The following is a 17,713-nucleotide window of genomic DNA, read 5'->3' as shown; positions in this document are numbered from 1 at the left end:
CTGCAACAGCCTGGCCGGCTATGTGTGCATGATCGGACGCTGACCGGTCACCCCAGCCGTGCGGACAAAGGACCGTGACGCAGGCGTTGACCGACCCTTCGCTGAATGGCCGCCCGCTGCCCGACCGCCTCTGCCGTGCGTGCAGAGGGTGATGACAATGGCTCGTGGAACACAGCTGCGGCGCATATGTCTGATGCTGTGTGAATGCTGGCAGTTCTCACTCTCCGAATAATGGCCTGAGACAAAAAAATGTGTGGCTGTTTTCAGATCCACTGTCCTGTCTTCAAAATAAGACATAAGTTTGTGGCAACGTGTTGATGGTGTGTTCATGTGCTGTTGATATGTGCTCTTTTCAGGTATTGAAATACATTGTTCCTCTGTCAACGTTTTTTTTTTTCTCTCGAAAACTTTGCTTTTCTGACGGCAGAACTTTACTGAATCCGATCTAGAGAAAACTGGTATCGTTTCGCCTGATCATTTTACAAGGTGCTGAAACGAAACCCAATAAAAAACAGAGGGCCTGAGAGGGTGTTTTCAGTAGGTATAAAAATTCATATTTCTTCGCCGGGGAGTGAGGTATGTAGATTAAAATGGGGTGTTTGTCGACAGTAGGTAAGTCAGCTATCTCTCGGCCATGCTAACCCTAGGTTCGATTCCCACAGCTGGCGGCGCGGATGTGAATCTGCTGTCTCTCGGGGTCCTGCAGTCAGGCCCTAACCTTAGGCTCGATTCCCACAGCTGGCGGCACGTGTCTGTGACTGCGAGTCGGCCGACCGGTCCTCTCTGCTGGCGCCCTGTCTGCTCTACCGGTGTACGTGGACCGAGTTCGCACGGATTCAGCACCAGCTGACGTCTGTTGAGATCTCCATGGATGGCTCGCTGCTGGTGCAGGCCCTGCTCAAGTTCTCCAAACCCACCAAGGTGAGCGCGTGCTGCACTGTTATAACAATAACAGCAAAACTCTCGTTCACCTCACCAATAATGTGACGCTTCTTTGCGTCTATTTTGCGTTGCGAGATATTTTATTGATCAATCGCAAGCAGCAAAGTTTTGAATGTCTGTTTCATTTTTAAAGCTTATATATGTGACAATCAATCGCCCCGCAAATCTCTGTCATTGTCCATCGTCTTCTCCTGCGTACAGTTCATAACCAGCTCGGATGCCCAAAATCTCGAGCCCCTACTACCCTCAACATAATCTATGCCCAATTACACCTGTCCTGTGCGATCTCCCCTGTACCGGGTGTGACGTCACCCGCCGTCTGCTGACGTCACTGTGTCTCTGACGTCACGCCGACAGCTGATCAGCAGCCTGCTGTCACTGCGCGCCGACCAACTGTCGGCCATCATCCAATCACCGGCTGGCAGTCACGTGATCGACGTCCTGATGACGTCACCGCACATGGGCGACAAGGGCAAGAGCCGTCTGCTGGAGAGTCTGAAGGTGGGTAGGTCACGTGGTCAACAGCGTCAGGTGGGCGACCCAATGGGTTTGGTATAGAAAAATAGTTGGAGATCAACTTTACAGGATGTTGGCTTTTCGCCCGCGGTATGAGCTACCTATTGAAAACGGCGTTATTGAAAACGGCTGGCTGTATTCCTCTTGCGCTTCTCTTTTTTTTTTTTTTTTGTTCTGGGCGTTGTTTCACGGGCTGCTGCTACCACGCTGCTATCAAATTGCGCGAGCTGACGTCACACTTGTGGTAGTGTTGGAGCAATGGGCCTGTTGATGTCTCCATGGAAACCCAATTTGACAAGTCGTAAAATCGGCGTGCTGCTATCACCGGTGAAACAGGGCCCTGAGTGGAGCGGTACCTACTTACGCTCACCTTTGGTGCCTACCTGCGAACAACAGCTCGAACATGTGCTCCGTGACAGTGGTAGGCGTTTAAACTTTAATAGGCCCCGTGAGCCTTGTTACCTGTTCCCTGCGCTTAACTTACTCGTTTGGATCGGAACTTTGCCAATGCAAAGTTCCGATTGTGACAGATGGTCAGAGTGGCTCCAGATCGGTGCAAATCACCGAATTTCAATATTTCCCCTCCCCCGATCTGTGCGTTGAGCGACGGTGGCGCCAGATTCGCCCCACTCGTGTACCGCCCGTGGTGCCACCTACCCCGCGGTGGACGGCATTTGACCACCAGACCCTTAGCCAAATGGATGGCCAGTGGCCAGTAGCCACTGAATTGACCGTTGGCCAATGGGTTCGGTAGGCATGAAAGACAATTTTAGCCTTTTCATAATCTTTACGCCCATGGCCCCATATAGTAAAAATGCTCAGAATGTCAATGCGTGCTTTTTGGCCGGGCCAGTAACTTGTCCGGTGCCCTCAGGGCTGCTTCACCGGAAATGGCGAGTTTCTAGGAGCTTGGTGCCTATCTATTTGGGTTCAGAGCTGCGAGCGGTGGCACTCTGTTCCAGTCTCTTCAGAGTAATGGTCAGTACCCCCTTCCCCCCGAATCACGGCATATTGGTTGCCGGGTTTGTGGTCACGTGGCACAAAAGTAAGGTTAATGGCGATAGAAATGGGATGGCTGATGTTGTAGGTTTCAAATTCAGACCGGTTTGAATTTCGTGCATTGTCGCACTGAAAGTGTGCAGACTGCAGAAATATGCCGTTAATTACGAGCGAGCGAGCGCAGCGAGCGAAGTGAAGTCTTTTCAATATAACGGAAAAATCTCAGCATGAGCGGCCCGGCCCGGCCTGTAACGCTTTTGAGGGGCTTATATTTCAGCAACCGCTGGACCGATTGGCCTGCGGTCTTTTTTGCTGGGTAGCCCCATCCCTTCTACCCCGTAATTGACTACTTTTGATACATCTCAGTGACCGTCGTGACACGTGCCACGTGAGGGTGTTCAAGCCGCTTTGCAAAAGTAGTGATTTTGAGAGGCTCATATCTCAGCAGCCGCTTGGACGATTGTCTTGCAATAATTTTTGTAGGGTAGATGCATCCGAACTACCAAAGGTTGGATACTCTTGATCTATGTGAGTGACCCCCACTGCACGTGCAAAATGCAAAAAGAAGAGGTGCCAAATTTATTCCCATTTTAATAACTCTGTAATTACTGGGGCGATTTCGCTGAAAGTTGGCATACAGGTAGGCACCCACCAGGCAATGCATTCCCATGTGTTGCGGTTAGGGTGCTACTGCACGTGCGCACGTGCAGGGGGCGCTTCCAGATCTCGAGAACAGCTGGGCCGATTGCGCTCAAATTTGATACACGGTTGGGGACCGGTTAGTAGGGTGCCGTGCAAAAGTCAGTTTGGACCCCGTTTGCACGTGCGCACGTGCAGAATGCCGCTTCCAGATCTAAGGAACGGGTGGGCCGATTGCGTTCAAATTTGGCACACCGCTAGCGGCCGGTTAGAAGGGTGCTTTGCACAAGCCCGCTGGAAGTACCCTCTCGCCCCTCCGCACGTGCAGGGCTCATTATGTCGCTCGCTCGTTCTTCGCCCAAAAGACGTTTTACTGGTGTTTAGTTGTACCCTAAAAACCCGCCAATGTGTCCTGCATCTTCTTTAATCTCCGCCGGGCCCCTCCTGTTCAATATGTATGTACCAGCTGACCACACCACCACAGTGGTCAATGTTTTTTTCAGTGTACCCCAGCCCACGCCTGCCTGGTCTCAGAGACTGTTTATGGCGTCATTGGCACAACATTACAGTCGCCTCTGACAGTGTTTGCCGCGGGAAATGCGCTAACTTATCTGATGGAGAGCCTTTATAGAAATGTGGGACATATGGGAGGTAGTGCATTGCAATGTTCAATTCAACTCTAGTGACTGTTTGTCTGTCCAGTATTCTACATTCAAAGGGCGGGTACACAGGCTGTATGGTTCACTTTTCAGGTGCAATGAAAGGTCCGTTTTCCAGTTCAATAACAGTTGAATGCCTTTTGTTGTTAGCCGGGGAAGGGGTGTGGGCTCAACTACGCAATGCGCGGCAGTAATCAATGATATTCCGCTTGTGAAAGAGTGTTCAATAGCGAGCCGTTCGCTGTATGTGAGTGACCTAAAAGTGGTCATGTTTTATTTCAGTAATTAAGAACTGATGTCTGCAGCGGTTTGATCAATAGCTCGGCGATTGCCTATACTTAACCCGCATAACTCCCTTACCAGAAGGTGGTACGTTGTATCGTTTCTCCTCCGTCAGTAGAACTTACATAGCTGCTATTGATTAGCCAAACTTAGCGGCAACCAACGAACTTCCACCTGCACGTGAAATAATAAATCCGGTAACGACTCGCCTCGTTCATGTGTGATCGTTGCGCTAATCCCTGTCCGCCGAAAGTGTAATGCGATTGACTGGTATACGGTTGGCGTGTCGACTGGCAGTGCGGCCGCCCAGGTAGGTGTCTGTCGGTACTAAGCAGTGTCCGACATCGCACCGCCGCTGTACTTACCCCGCGCTGGGCCGGGCTGTCTCCGAACAGCGGCTGTCTTTGTGTAATCAATGAACACAGACCGGCCGATTCCAGCAACGCGAGGTCAAACCTTCAACCGTCCATTGTGGGGAAACCATTTCGATATCAAACAGCCATACTCTGGCTAAAAATAAACCGAAGATAACCTTTTATTGGTATGCCATAGTGGTACCGGGACTCCCACCACTTTTACCGGTATCGCGATAAGTCCGAACTTTTCATAAAACAACACTCAACTTACGTCATTGGGGAAGGGGTTGGAGATCGTACCTATCTGTGTTGTGGTACCGGTAACATGGTTGGAAATAGTTGGAATGGATCAGCGGTGGTAACGCGGGACTGGCATTGGTCTGTTGGTAATGTAGGCGGAATAGGTCTATTCACCAACACCAACATTTGTTTTGACGTGATATAAAGTTGAGTCGACCAGATTTAGACATTTGGAAATGAAAGCACACTGCACAATAAGCGCAATTTATTTGAGAATACGTGTATGGAGCTTTTTTCCAATGTTGAGGACGGGAAAGCAACCACAGCTCATCGAACCTTTTGCAGGGAAAGATCCGACTGACGTGAGCCCACGCCGCATTACTTCGTGGAATTAGTCCACGCATTTAGAGCGACGTTGCTTCTCTTTTTGGTGGCTTGGTTTTAGTCGCACAGCTTAGGAAAGCAGGATGCTGTGAAATACTGCACCCTGCTAAGAAAACAACCTGTATGTCAATCAGCTCGCGGTTTTGTATCAATTCGAGCAGCATTGCGGTTTACTCCGGCGTCTTACAGTATACTCTAGGGCAGAAACAGACAGAATGTTTGGCATCGTTTACTGCCGGCAAACGGATGCCAAATAAACGTAAGAGCCTTTCTATGTTGGTGGGCTGTGCCATCGCCGGCCTGGGACTGTAGTTGTCAGTTTTGTTGCTCTCGACATAATCACAGTGGAAAGCTGGTTTGCATGTCATTACGCGGCATTTATTTCAGCGGTCGTTGCTAGCTGCCTGAGCCGACAGGACAAATACTTCGGACGTCAATCTGCAGCATGTTATTTGCAATATCCTTGGGTGCTAATTATACGCTTCCTTATATCCGTATTTTACACGATTGAGTTTCAAGTGAATCCCTCTGGTCAATCATGGTTGAACTTAATTCCGCTCGATTTTAATGGTGGACGTACCGGAGCATTTCGCCTAGAGGTGGCAAAAGATGAAAATTTTGGGAACCAGACTCGAACCAGACCCGACTGTACATTTCTGGAACCAGTCGGATCAGGTCTAAGCAGACTGGTTCTTTGGACCGGGTCCTCGGGTCCACATTTTGCCACCTCTAATTTCGCCACCTCTGAGGGACAGTCTGTAGCTCCGGCCGGGTGAATCTGCGCCGCAGACGGGGGCTCCATTCAGTCCGTCCGCTGCCTTCCTGGACATCAGAACAATGCGACCGCCCCCCCCCCTTCCCAACCCTCGTCACAGCGCGCTGATCTGCCCCCTCCCCCCACCGCCCGAGATTAGCACTGATAATCCCATCCTCTGGGTACCCGAACAAAGCCTTTGTGGCACCTCGCGGAAATGTGCCCCCCCCCCCCTTGCTCCACGGCATTCGAAGTATCCGTCCCCAGGTCATCATCTATCCCCCGGGGCTGTCAGAACTCGGCACCGGTAACTCTCGGACAAGACGCCATTTTATGGCCGCCGGCGATTGATTTTTCCCGGAGGCTACTTACGGCTGGTCACCGGCAGAGTTTTGTGGGCAAGCGGTTAACAGTGTCTGGTGTAGACGTGCGGTTATATACAATACTGAACGAGGCCGGTGTAAATAAATTTTCAAGACCGAGGTCCTTACTGAATTTTTGAACGAGGCCGAAGGCCGAGTTCAAAAATCAGTAAGGACTGAGGTCTTGAAAATTTATCACCGGCCGAGTTTGGTTACGGAGCGAGCGAAGCGAGCGTAGTCTTTCCTTAGATTAACGGAAATTTCTGAGTATGAGCGGCCGGCCGGCCGGCCGGCCGGCCGGCCGGCCGTGGTCACGCTTTTGCGAGGCTTATATCTCAGCAACCACTTGACCGATTTACATGCGGTAATTTTTGTAGGGTAGCTTCATTCCTTCTACCAAGTATTGGACTGTTCCTGATGCATGTGGGTGACCCCTTATGCACGTGCCACGTGCAAAACGAAGAGGTGTCACTTTTGTAATTGTTGCAATATCTCGGTAACTACTTGGCCGATTGCGCTGAAAGTTGGCATGTAGGTAGGCACCCACTAGGCAATGCATATCCATGTGCCAGAGTTGGGGTGCTGCTGCACGTGCGCACGTGCAGGGGTCGATTCCAGATCTCGAGAACGGCTGGACCGATGGCGCTCAAATTTGGTACATGGTTAGGGACCGGTTAGTAGGGAGCCGTGCAAAAGTCAGTTGGGACCCATTTTGCACGTGCGCACGTGCAGGGTGCCGCTTCCAGATCTCGAGAACGGCTGGGCCGATTGTGCTCAAATTTGGCACATCGCTAGAGACCGGTTAGTAGGGTGCCGTGCACAACTCAGTTGGAGGTACCCCCTCGCAATTTCGCACGTGCAAGGCTCACCCTCTCGCTCGCTCCGTTAGTCGCCCCAAAAGGCGTTATACTGGTATGTATTTTACTGTATGCCAACGATAAAATAATTGTCTAGACCGAAGCTCTTAGCCATTTTTTGAACGAGGCCATCCCAAAATGTTGACTTGGTAATTCGTTTTTGACCGTGGTCACTTTGCTTACACCAGTTATTACCACACCCCTCAGGCTAATGTATTTGAATAGGCCAGGTATACAGTAAACACAGTCCTTACTCCACTGGGCGTGCAGTTAACAGTTACCATCATCCTCAGTACCATGAGCGTGTGCTGGACAGTTTGATGCGCTTCGGTTTTATTCAGCAACCCTATATTTCCGAGCGAGGGGTAACGGTTGCCGTACTGCGACTTTTATGTCGAGACAATCGTTTTCCCTGTTGGCCTGCGTTGTTTTGCGTACAAATTCAGAGCGATTAGTATATTATCAGACAAGTATGATATCTTGAGCTTGCGTTTTAATTATGCACATTATGCACTTACCTATATATTGTCAACGTGTTTTTGCAACGCCTGAGACATAGAAGGAATGAAATGATTATAGCTTTCACCGTTACATGATCGGTAGATTGTCGGGCATTTGACGCCCACAGCTGACCCATTTTCGGGGAGGGTGAGGCGGTGTCGCATCTGCTGCCTCTAGATCAGCTGTTCTGATGGTCGTCCCGGGAACGGCCGGTCCGGTGGCGGAAAGTTTGATTGATACGGTGACCGGGCCGGAGTCTGAATTAGACCGCGCCACGGCCGGCTGATCGGACGACGTGCGACGCCTCGCTGCTCCCCGAGTAATGTGAGCCTGCACTCCTGAACAAACTGGCTGGAAGCCGTCACTCATCGACGATGCTCCTTTAAATAGGATCTCTAGACAGTGGCTGACAACTGGGTCGTTTACGCTTGCTTTGAGCTGAGCTATCGTCGCCAGAATTGTTACCGAGCTTGTTTTGTTGTTAGATTGACATGAGGACGTGCGACGATTGAGTCGAAGTTAATTTTGAGCTGGGTTATATGTTGTTGGGTCACTGGGTGCACGTTACACGATCTAGGTACTGGATTTGCTTAGCCATGTGTCCTTGCATTTTGCAATATGTTTTCCTTCATTGAAAATCAGTTTGTGAGTCACTCTCTATCAATAACGGTTCTTGTTTCCTTCTGAAATTATTTGCGCTTATTTACATGCCTTTTTTGTCCATACCTTTCTTCGCAACGCCCGTACTGTGTTCTTTTAGTACGGTTTGAGTGGTTCAAGCACCCGTATTTCATCTCCCTGCTCCTCTATTCCTCAAACGGCGATTGGCGGACTCGAAGCCGAAGTTTCAGCCTTCTGCCGTCAGGGGGCGGTGGTGAATTCAATAGAGAGCGACGCACCGACGTCCGTTCGGCTTCGGCCACCACTTAGCGGAGGAAAACATCCGACAACGAATAGTTGAAAGGCTTGGCCGGCCGGTGGAAAATGACCGGCCGAATTTCAGACTGGCTGCGGGAGAGAGAGGCCGGTCGAACCGAGCCGCGCCGCTGCGTCAACGGACGTGCCGGGTTTACGGTTACCAGCAAAACGGTCCTAAGTGTTCCGCTGTTGTCCAGGCTTTCTTACCGGAGCGTCGAGACAGTTTCCTGAAAATTGCGTGGACTGTCTGGGACGGTTCGGATATGTGACATTCTGAAAATGTGACATCCGGGTCCGGGACACCTATTAGGTAGGAGGCATTGATATTGGCACGCTCGAAGACATTTGAGTTATGAGATAATTCAGCTAGTTATCTGAAAGGCAATATATCATTTTTGGTACCTACGTCCTACATATATCCACAAATGTTCTGCATGATGCACTTCCCCGGGTAACACACATGATTCACTTCTGCAATTAAACTAACTGGGTGATTTGAACTGTTTCGGATATAGTGCAGCCACAAAATGCATTGACATCGGCTTGAATATTCTTACGCAGGTATCTTGAAACCCTGCGCACATTTCTTTAATGAACCTAACTCGTAACCAGTCACGTTAAAACACTGCTATTGAGCTTAAAAATCGGCAAGCTGCTGCTCTGTCATGTTTTGGCAACAGAGGGAGCTCCCCTAGCTCTGCGAGTCCTTCCCTCTGACCCTCCCCACCCCTTCTCTATCCACAGGACCAGCTGGTGCCCCTGGCTTGCTCTAAGCACGGCTCGCGCGCGCTGGACGCCCTCTGGGCCTCGGGCAGCCCAGCCCACCGCTCCTTCATCGCCGAGACGCTGGCTCCGCACCAAGAGCAGCTCAGACAGGACTTTTTCGGTAGATTCGCCGTGCGCAACTTCGCCCTGCCGCTGTTCTCCAAGAAGCGTGCCGATTGGACGGCTTACGTCAAACGGGAAGCCAACAAGCGCAAGATGTTCGCCGACCTGCTTCCGTCGTCAACCGGTAGGTGGCAGGGCCGTCGAGCGCCCGCGCAAGTCGGCTGAAGCGCTTTTTACCGGCTATTGAGCACGCCGAGAGAGAGCGAGAGTCGTTTGTTTTGCTTCGGCGCGGCGCGTCGGCGGCGTTTGCGCCAGTGCGCCGCTCTCTCGCCGGCGGCGCCAGTTATGGATCGGCAGCCCGTGTGCGGGACACGGCCGGATCGATTCCGCGCACTGGGGATTGCTGGAGCTGGCCGTTTGAACGTGCGCAGACATTGCCACGGGGGATGGGGTGCATCTCCCCGGCTCTGGCTGCGGCGCCGTGCTGCGCTCAAAGCCGCAGCCGCGCCGGTGGACGGCACGGGGGTGTTTGCAAACTGGGGTATGACTTATGGGCGGCTCCCTTCCTTCTCTCATACCAGACACAATGTGAATGTGCGTGTGCGTGTGAAAGATGGCAGGTTCTCCCTTTCCCTCCTCCCCTCTGAAACTCTGCAAGCTGAAACAGCGAAACAGCGGGTTAGGGGTGGGATGAATCAGTTCTCGGCTGCCGGCGGCAGCGAGGTAGTTGTGATGACTCTCCAGCGCCCGGGGCTATACGGACTGTTGGGGGGGGGGGGAGGAGGGGGGCAGAGATTAGCACCGGCTACACACGCGCACCCTGTCCCGGCGGGGATTACGGCAGAGCCGCAGCGTTAAGACGGCGCAGCGCCGGGCCGGCACCCTGGCACGGGCCGCCGGGCGATGGAGGTAAGGAGCAATGTTTCTCCGGGCTGAGAGGGACTCGTGGATATGTCCGGGTGTCTGGTGCAGAAGGTAGGGCGAGGGCCTCGATTCCCATATAATTTATGGGCGCCGATGACCACTGTAGTACGGGTGCCCCCCCCAAAAAAACCCTTATTTATCATCCCATGTAATTTCGTGACTTTTTATGCAAGCTTATCTTATCATTCATTGATTTAACTGATTTAATACAAAAACAAATTGGCTGTTGTATGCTAAAGGACCAAACTCAAAAGTCATTTAGTTGTCACTTTTGGTAGCTTTGTAAGTGGCCCACAACAGACTTAAAGCGATTTCAAAGACTAAAGTGCGACTTAAAAAAGCACTAATATGTCATCGCTATGTTGTATCTTAAATTGTAGTATATTTTTGACACTGCTGAATTTACCACTTTGAAGTACGATAACCAAATTTGATACGAATCTTATTTTCTGGGGCATGTGATCTGGACGTTTTAAAACACAAATCATTTAGTGAATTTTTAAAGTCAATAGCCATTTTGCTTATATGCGTACTTTGATGCACGTAGCCAGCTTATTTTTATGCATTCTATATTTTAGGGTGTGCGCAATGCGCATGTCCATCTCTTGTTATCAATACTTACGAAACAGTTTCGTGCAAAGCACATCGTTGGATTATCAGGCTGATAAAATGATGGCACTCCTATTTAACGGTATTCTTATTTGATGAGTAAGTAAATTTTTAGTATCTGAATTCTGAGGTATGTCGCGTGAAGTAAACGTTGTTCCTTTCAAATACATTTTTTATAATAATTTTCCAGCTCCGTCCCTGTGTACCGACTGAGAGCTGACATTTTCCACAAGCAAGACTTTGGGGGCATTAGGATGATATTGCAAATTCAGGCCGTACCGTAATTTAGAATCAACCTGTGCGACCTGGTTGACTGCCGTGTTGCAGACATAATATCCATTTTCGTTTCTATTACCCTCCTTACAGCTATTATTATCTCCATAAAACGCCTTTACCGATCAAGCTCATGCGAGAACTTGGTGTAGTTTCATGCAAGAATCTGGTGTAGTTTCATGATTTGAAGCTGAATGTATCCAGCCACCACCGGCCGGCTGGTAAAATACGTCCGACGCTTTAGTCCGTACTGAGGCGCTCATAGGCCGTGGAATGAGCCGGCTGATATATTCACCGAAATATAGCGGCGGAGAATTAGGCCAGCACCCTGACACCGCCTCGGTCGGGCAGCAGACTCGGGTCACGCCCCACAAGGTGAACGGAACGCACTGGGACGCCGCGGCGGCTCCGGCGCGGCGCCGCGCCAGATTGGCGACACTTCTGGCGCGATTCATTGTTATTGCGTGCCGGAGAAAATGTGACAAAGGGCCGCCATGTCGGAGGTTCGGTGTCGATGTGAGCACCGACCGACGACCTACCACCGGTTTTGCCCGGGCCTGGTCTATTAATGGCCCGCTGCCAGCAGCTGCGGTGGCCGACTCCGCACGTCGCCGCATGACAAGTTTTGTCCGACTAACGGCAGCTAAATACAGTGTCCAAGACTAAGTTTTAATTGAATAACTACCGCACTGGCTCCGCTGACGGTGAACAGTTCGGCTACATTAACTAAGCATGAGCTGGTACGGCCTAACCGATATGGTTGGAGCATCATGATCGCGGTCAGGCAGCCGCGTTCCATGGTTCTGGCAATCGGCTCGTCGTCGTAAACGGCGCCCCATGGGAGGAGTGCAGTGGGCTCCGACTGTGCGGTGTTTGAAGAGCTTTCGGTCGGCACGAGACAGGCCAACGACACCCATATATCTGCGGCACGGGACGCGGCGGAACTGGCATTTTTCGGTCACGCGATCGGTGTCGGTGCGCTGACGGGGCTGTAAACGGCCGCCCTGCGTACTGTCCGACTGTCCTCCGGGGCGGGGCAGGGGACGGGGGAGGTCGAGCTGGCCGTGCCGTGTACGCGGCCGTGATTAAAGCGTTCGGGGCCGGCCGGCGCCGTCCCAAGTGGTGTGCCGACCGCGGCGTGCCGGGCCTGGCACGGCGCGGTACGGCACCGGCGTCACTGATTGGGCCGCCGCACAGAAAGGCTGAAATTGCCGACCGGTCGCCGGTGCGGCCCTGTTTACCTCGGCCGAGGCTCGGTGCGGCGCGGGCTAGCGCCGCCGCCGGTCGATACGTGCTGGCTCCTCTTGCTGCGGTGATTGTGTGCCGACTGGTACGGAGCTGCCGCCCCCGCCCCCGCCCCCGCCCCGCGACCGGTCAGCGATTGGCGGCGCGTCCGGCCGCTCCAAAGGCGCGCTCCTCGGACCGGCCGGCGCTGAGGGGATGTTTGGTTGGCTCGGTCGGCTTTTTCGCCGATCGGCTCGGCCCGGTGATTCGGCCGGATCGTTACCAGAGCCAGGCACTGATTGTTGAAGCGGCGATCGACTCGGCACCCTTTGATGGCTTTGTGACACGTCTTGCGTTTCGCCGACCGAATTTGAGAAATGATGCCGACGGTGAAAGGCAGGGTATTTTCGAAGACTTCTGGCGTGGAAATGTTCTGTAGCTGGTGGTGGATTCTTTGCTGCCCCTTACCAACACTGGTTTGTAGATAAAAAGCTGGCTTAGCAGCTGATGACGAAAGAGACGGTCAATACCTTTGGAAGCAGTGCTCGGCAAGTTGTAAAGGATATTTTATTGCCATTATTAATGGAAATATGCATAAGTCACCATAAATGTCATGCATTAACGAATTCTATGTGAAGAGGCTAGTTGTCTCTTTTCATCTTTACGACGATGCGTTGTGTAGGCTGATTCTGTTGCAGGCTGATGGAAGCATAGATATTTTGATTCAATTTAGGTATATATGTACTATTGGGAGCTCATTTTATCGTTTTGTGGGTGTTTGCTCACACTCAGGCTCGATACCAAATTAATCAGCATTGCTTTTGTTGATAGTAAGCCCTTTCGGCCTGATCAGGCCATTGGATATCTCTAGGATGGTAGGAAAGGGTGGAGAGTGGAGATATTGCCTGTGCCAACCACCGACGGTACGTCGCAGCGGCAGGGATAGTCCCGGTGGGACTGGGTCTCCCGTTGGGACCGCCCGCCTGCCGCTCAAATGGTCAACCCCAAAGAGGGTGTACCCAAATTCAGCTGTTGCCTTCTCCAAGCGCCATTGTCTGGTGGGGATGACCGTCGGCCCGGACGAGTTAGTGTGAGCGAGGAAACGTATGGGTAAATCCGGACAAAAAGCAAGGACAGTTGATATTTTTATCAGTATGAAACCGCGGAATCGCCAGTGAATGTAATTTGGTGGCAGGCGGTAACATTCACTGGGGCTCTAGTCAACTGCTACGATCGGATTCTATTCTTGGAACAAGGATCATATCTTGTGCTACGAGAAATCGAATCTTGTAGGTACCCAGTACCCACTTGTATTGAACTATCACAACAGTCGGTCCGTTATGTTTTGGAAGTGCAGTTGGACTGGTTGCAGAACCTCCGTTTTCAATACGCGTATTTTCCAGTCCCCATTTACGGTGCTAGAGACCCTGATGAGTGGTGATTCCATGCCGCCGAGCTCTTGCTATATCTGTATGTAGATGGCGCTGCGCTAGGCGCCGTGTGGTATGCTGTGCCGCAAGGCTGTCGAAGATCCTCTCAACAGATGGCGCTAGTGGTCAACGCCTGCCACTATGCTGTACCGCAATACACCCAGCGTCCGCGCCCCGAAAGCCGAGAGAACGGCCGTCAGGCGCTGCATTTCCTTGTGTCACGGTTAGAATGCTGTTGAACTTGTTTACGTGCAGGAGCCTCCCGTACATCTCAGAAACAGCTGCGTGGATTACGCTCGATGTTGGTACGCATTTAGTACCTACTAGGAAGACTGGGTCCAGCCATTTGTGGGTCTCATTTATCACGTCAATAACTCAATATAATTGCGTTCACTGGCTCTTGGCTCAATAGAGATCTTACTTGTTTTATTCGTATGACTTTTTAGATCGGGTTTGAGTTGCGTTCTCACTTCTCACTATTTATTTGCCCTGATTGATCTGATCCGATCGGACGGATCTGAGGTTGCGTCATGAATATTGCAAAGTTTAAAGTCTCGCATGTCTCCTAGCGATTACCCGTTTAATAAGGTGTGTTTGGTGTTATGTGTACTGCAATGCACTCGATAATTTATGGAGCAATGTGCTGCCAATCACCTCATGCTGTAATCGGAACCCCACTTTCTGTCCTCATTTCCGTACAACGGAGACCGATTAAACCATTTTACTGGACCTGCAATTAGCAGCCTCTACTGGACATATAATGGTTAATGGTAAATCAATGATGGACACATTTATGGAAGGCATTACCGCTACATAATGTCAGACACAGAATAATGGTCAATGTTAGTGGTGGCTAAATCGCGGAAGAGAAGCAACGGCTGTCCGTTAGGATGAATAAAAAGAAGACAGTGTTTAAGGCTAACTCTTTTTCGCTTTTTTGCATTGCTACTCATTTTTACATTAAAGGTGTTGGATACGACTTTTTCTTACAATGGCAGCACCAATATTATGCCTATTTTTTTTTAATATAAACTGAAAACAAGAGATTTGTTCGACTGAAATCGTATGAAAATTTCATAATGTATCCAACACGTGAATATCTTGAATTTCGAGAGCATGAGAGATCAATATGTATGTTGCGTTGAGCGCAGTTGATATGTGCGAACTTATTGTGAATTTCAACCATTCCGCCAATCAAATGTCTAACCTCAGGCACCGGAGAAGGGTTTCGCGTTATGGCGCTCTGTTAGCTGACCACTGAGAAGACGGCAAAGAAGCCGGCATCCTGCAACTCTTTCCGTTTTGAGAACTCAAGAATCGACTGGCACCGCTGTATTTGACAGCTGGAAATAATGGAAACCAGGGCGGCCGGCCGGTCGAGCGCGGCGTAATACAGTGTTCCGGTGAAGTGACCACACGTCCGCCAGTCCATGCAGCTATGTTTGGACCGTCAATACTGGCTCCGATTTAAGTCTGTGACCTTTGCGTAATGAGTGAGCGGGGCTGCAGCAGGGGGGGGGGGGCTGCCCGGCGCCGGGTAGTGTTCGAGCCGGGCAACGCTGAGCTGCGAAGAGCTGCCGGTTTTGGGCACGCACTTTCGTTCGTTTCGACCTGGAAGAAGTACTGCAGAAAGCTCAGATGATTTGCATCGTAGATCGGACCTTGTATTTTTTTTCCTGTGAAACTTAGCTCACGAGGTGTGGACTTATTCTGATCCAGTCAGACCTGATGAGCTGTCAAAATTGGCAGCTCTGACGGATCCGACGCGCCGTCAGAAGCGGCCGCTCTGGCCGGGTCTGACACACCGTCAAAAGCGGCAGCTCCGTCGGTTCCGACGCGCCGTCAGAAGCGGCAGCTCTGGCCGGGCACTGGTGACGGCCGGCACCGGCCAGCCGACCTGCATCGATCGCCGAGGGCTCCTCTCGCTCTCTCAGTGCGGACTGAGCTATTGCCGCCGGGCGGGGGCGGCGGCGGCGGCGGGGGCGGGGGCGGCGCTACACCTGACCGTTAACGCCCCGCCCGGCAGAGCCGAGCGGCGGGGGACGGGAGGGGGAGCGCACCTGATCGACCTTTGATCAGAGGTGCTGGCACCAGATGAGAGCTGTCGAGAGAACAGGTGAGAGAGGAGGGAGGAGAAGAGACAGCTCGTCGGAGACACCGCTGATGCGAGGAGCAGGTGTGTTGAATGGTAGATGGATCCTCTCTCCCCTACCCCTCCTCCCCGCATAACTGCCGGTGCCCTCTGGGAGATACGGGGTATGATGAAGCTGTTAGATAACCGGCTGTCGACGTGGGACATCAAGGAGGTTCATTGTCGTTGGTACTTTGCAGGACGGCGAGGAGAGACCAATGGACTGCCTGTGCAGAAGACTACATCTAAGTACTGTACTGTCCACTTTCAGTATCATGTCTCATGCTCTGGAAGATCATGTCTATCATGTCTCATGCTCAGTATCATGCTCTGGAAGAAATACGTGAGAACTCGAGACGTGGAGTGCTACAATCGTTTTGTCCGCGCGCGTAACGACCTGAGAAGCCTCACCAGGCGGTTGAGGCGGAGGTTTGAACAGACTCTGGTTGATGTGCTCAAAGACAACGTGAAGCCTTTTTGGAGATATGTCAACTCACGTTTGAAAACTAAGCCTGGCATTGGAAACCTCAGAAAGGCTGATGGCTCGTTAGCACTTTCAGATCAGGAGAGGGCGGACGTGCTTGCTGAGTTCTTTGCCAGTGTCTTCACCGTGGAGGACTGTTCGAACATGCCTGACCTGGCGTCTCCATGGGAAGGACGAACACTAGAGCGTGTTGAATTGAGTCCTGCACTGGTTCAGCGCAGACTGGAGAGCCTCAAAACCTCCACCTCCCCTGGTCCTGATGGTATTCCTTCGAGGGTCCTGCGAGAGCTCGCGACCGCAATCAGTTCTCCCGTCTGCTCTCTGTTCCAGAAGTCCCTTGATAGCGGCTCTCTTCCAGACGAGTGGAAACTGGGAACTATTGTTCCAATCTTCAAAGGTGGTTGCAGACTGGAACCAGCAAACTACAGACCTGTAAGCCTGACATCCGTGCTTTCGAAGGTGCTGGAGGGCATAGTCAGAGACAGAATCATGAAGTTCCTCACGGAGACCGGGCAGCTCAACGATGCCCAGCATGGCTTCCTTCCCAAGAGGTCGTGCGCAACCCAACTCCTCTCTACTCTGGAGGACTGGACTCGGCAGCTGGAGAATGGAGAGCATATTGATATTGCCTACCTGGACTTTCGAAAAGCCTTCGACTCTGTTCCGCACAAGCGTCTGCTTGCAAAGTTGAAGGGCTACGGAATCCGAGGCCCGGTGCTCAAGTGGATTGAGGCATTTCTTACTGGCCGAGGTCAAAGAGTGGCGATCAATGAAACAACCTCGATTCAACACCCCGTCATGAGCGGCATCCCACAGGGTTCGGTCTTGGGACCGACGCTTTTTGTCATCTACGTAAACGACCTCCCAGAATGTGTCAAGAGCCACATCGCCATGTTCGCGGACGACGCAAAACTGTACGGCCCAAACCAGTCGCAACCGCCTCAGGCTCCTACTGACGCGAACGGCGCCCAGTTGCAACTCGACCTAGTAGCCGCAGCGAACTGGTCAGCGACCTGGCTTCTCCCTTTCAACCTGAAGAAGTGTAAGGTTCTTCACCTCGGGAGAGGTAACCCACGGTTCCAGTACACGCTTCTGGGGGAGCCACTCTCAGCGGTGACAGAAGAGAAAGACTTGGGCATCTTCATCGACGAGGAATTGAAGTTCAAGAAGCATGCTGCTGTTGCCATCAGCAAGGCCAACCAGATTCTGGCAGTCATCCGACGCTCCTTTGAGCTACTCAACTCCGAGACTCTCCCAGTCCTCTACAAGACCCTGGTCCGACCTCACCTAGAGTATGGCAACATCATCTGGGGCCCCTTCAACAAAGAAGATCAACGACTGGTGGAGAGAGTCCAGCGCAGAGCCACGCGACTTGTCACTGAAATCCGGCATCTCCCGTAT

General features: G+C 51.8%; 1 protein-coding gene across 1 annotated transcript in view; it reads left to right on the top strand.

Moving 5' to 3' along the window:
* Positions 1-17,713, top strand: part of LOC122381000 (nucleolar protein 9-like) — a 37,401-nt gene that overhangs the window by 6,145 nt on the left and 13,543 nt on the right. Inside the window, exons 6-8 of the mRNA XM_043364654.1 lie at positions 739-921; positions 1,300-1,443; positions 9,154-9,421. Of these exons, the coding sequence (XP_043220589.1) occupies positions 739-921; positions 1,300-1,443; positions 9,154-9,421 (595 nt within the window). The remainder of the gene's footprint in view (positions 1-738; positions 922-1,299; positions 1,444-9,153; positions 9,422-17,713) is intronic.

The sequence above is a fragment of the Amphibalanus amphitrite genome, unplaced genomic scaffold (genome assembly GCF_019059575.1).
Source record: "Amphibalanus amphitrite isolate SeventyFive unplaced genomic scaffold, NRLGWU_Aamphi_draft 000111F_arrow, whole genome shotgun sequence".
Taxonomy (NCBI): Eukaryota; Metazoa; Arthropoda; class Thecostraca; order Balanomorpha; family Balanidae; genus Amphibalanus; species Amphibalanus amphitrite.
Note: the sequence above shows the minus strand (reverse complement) of the source record. Positions and strands in the feature narration are given on the sequence as shown.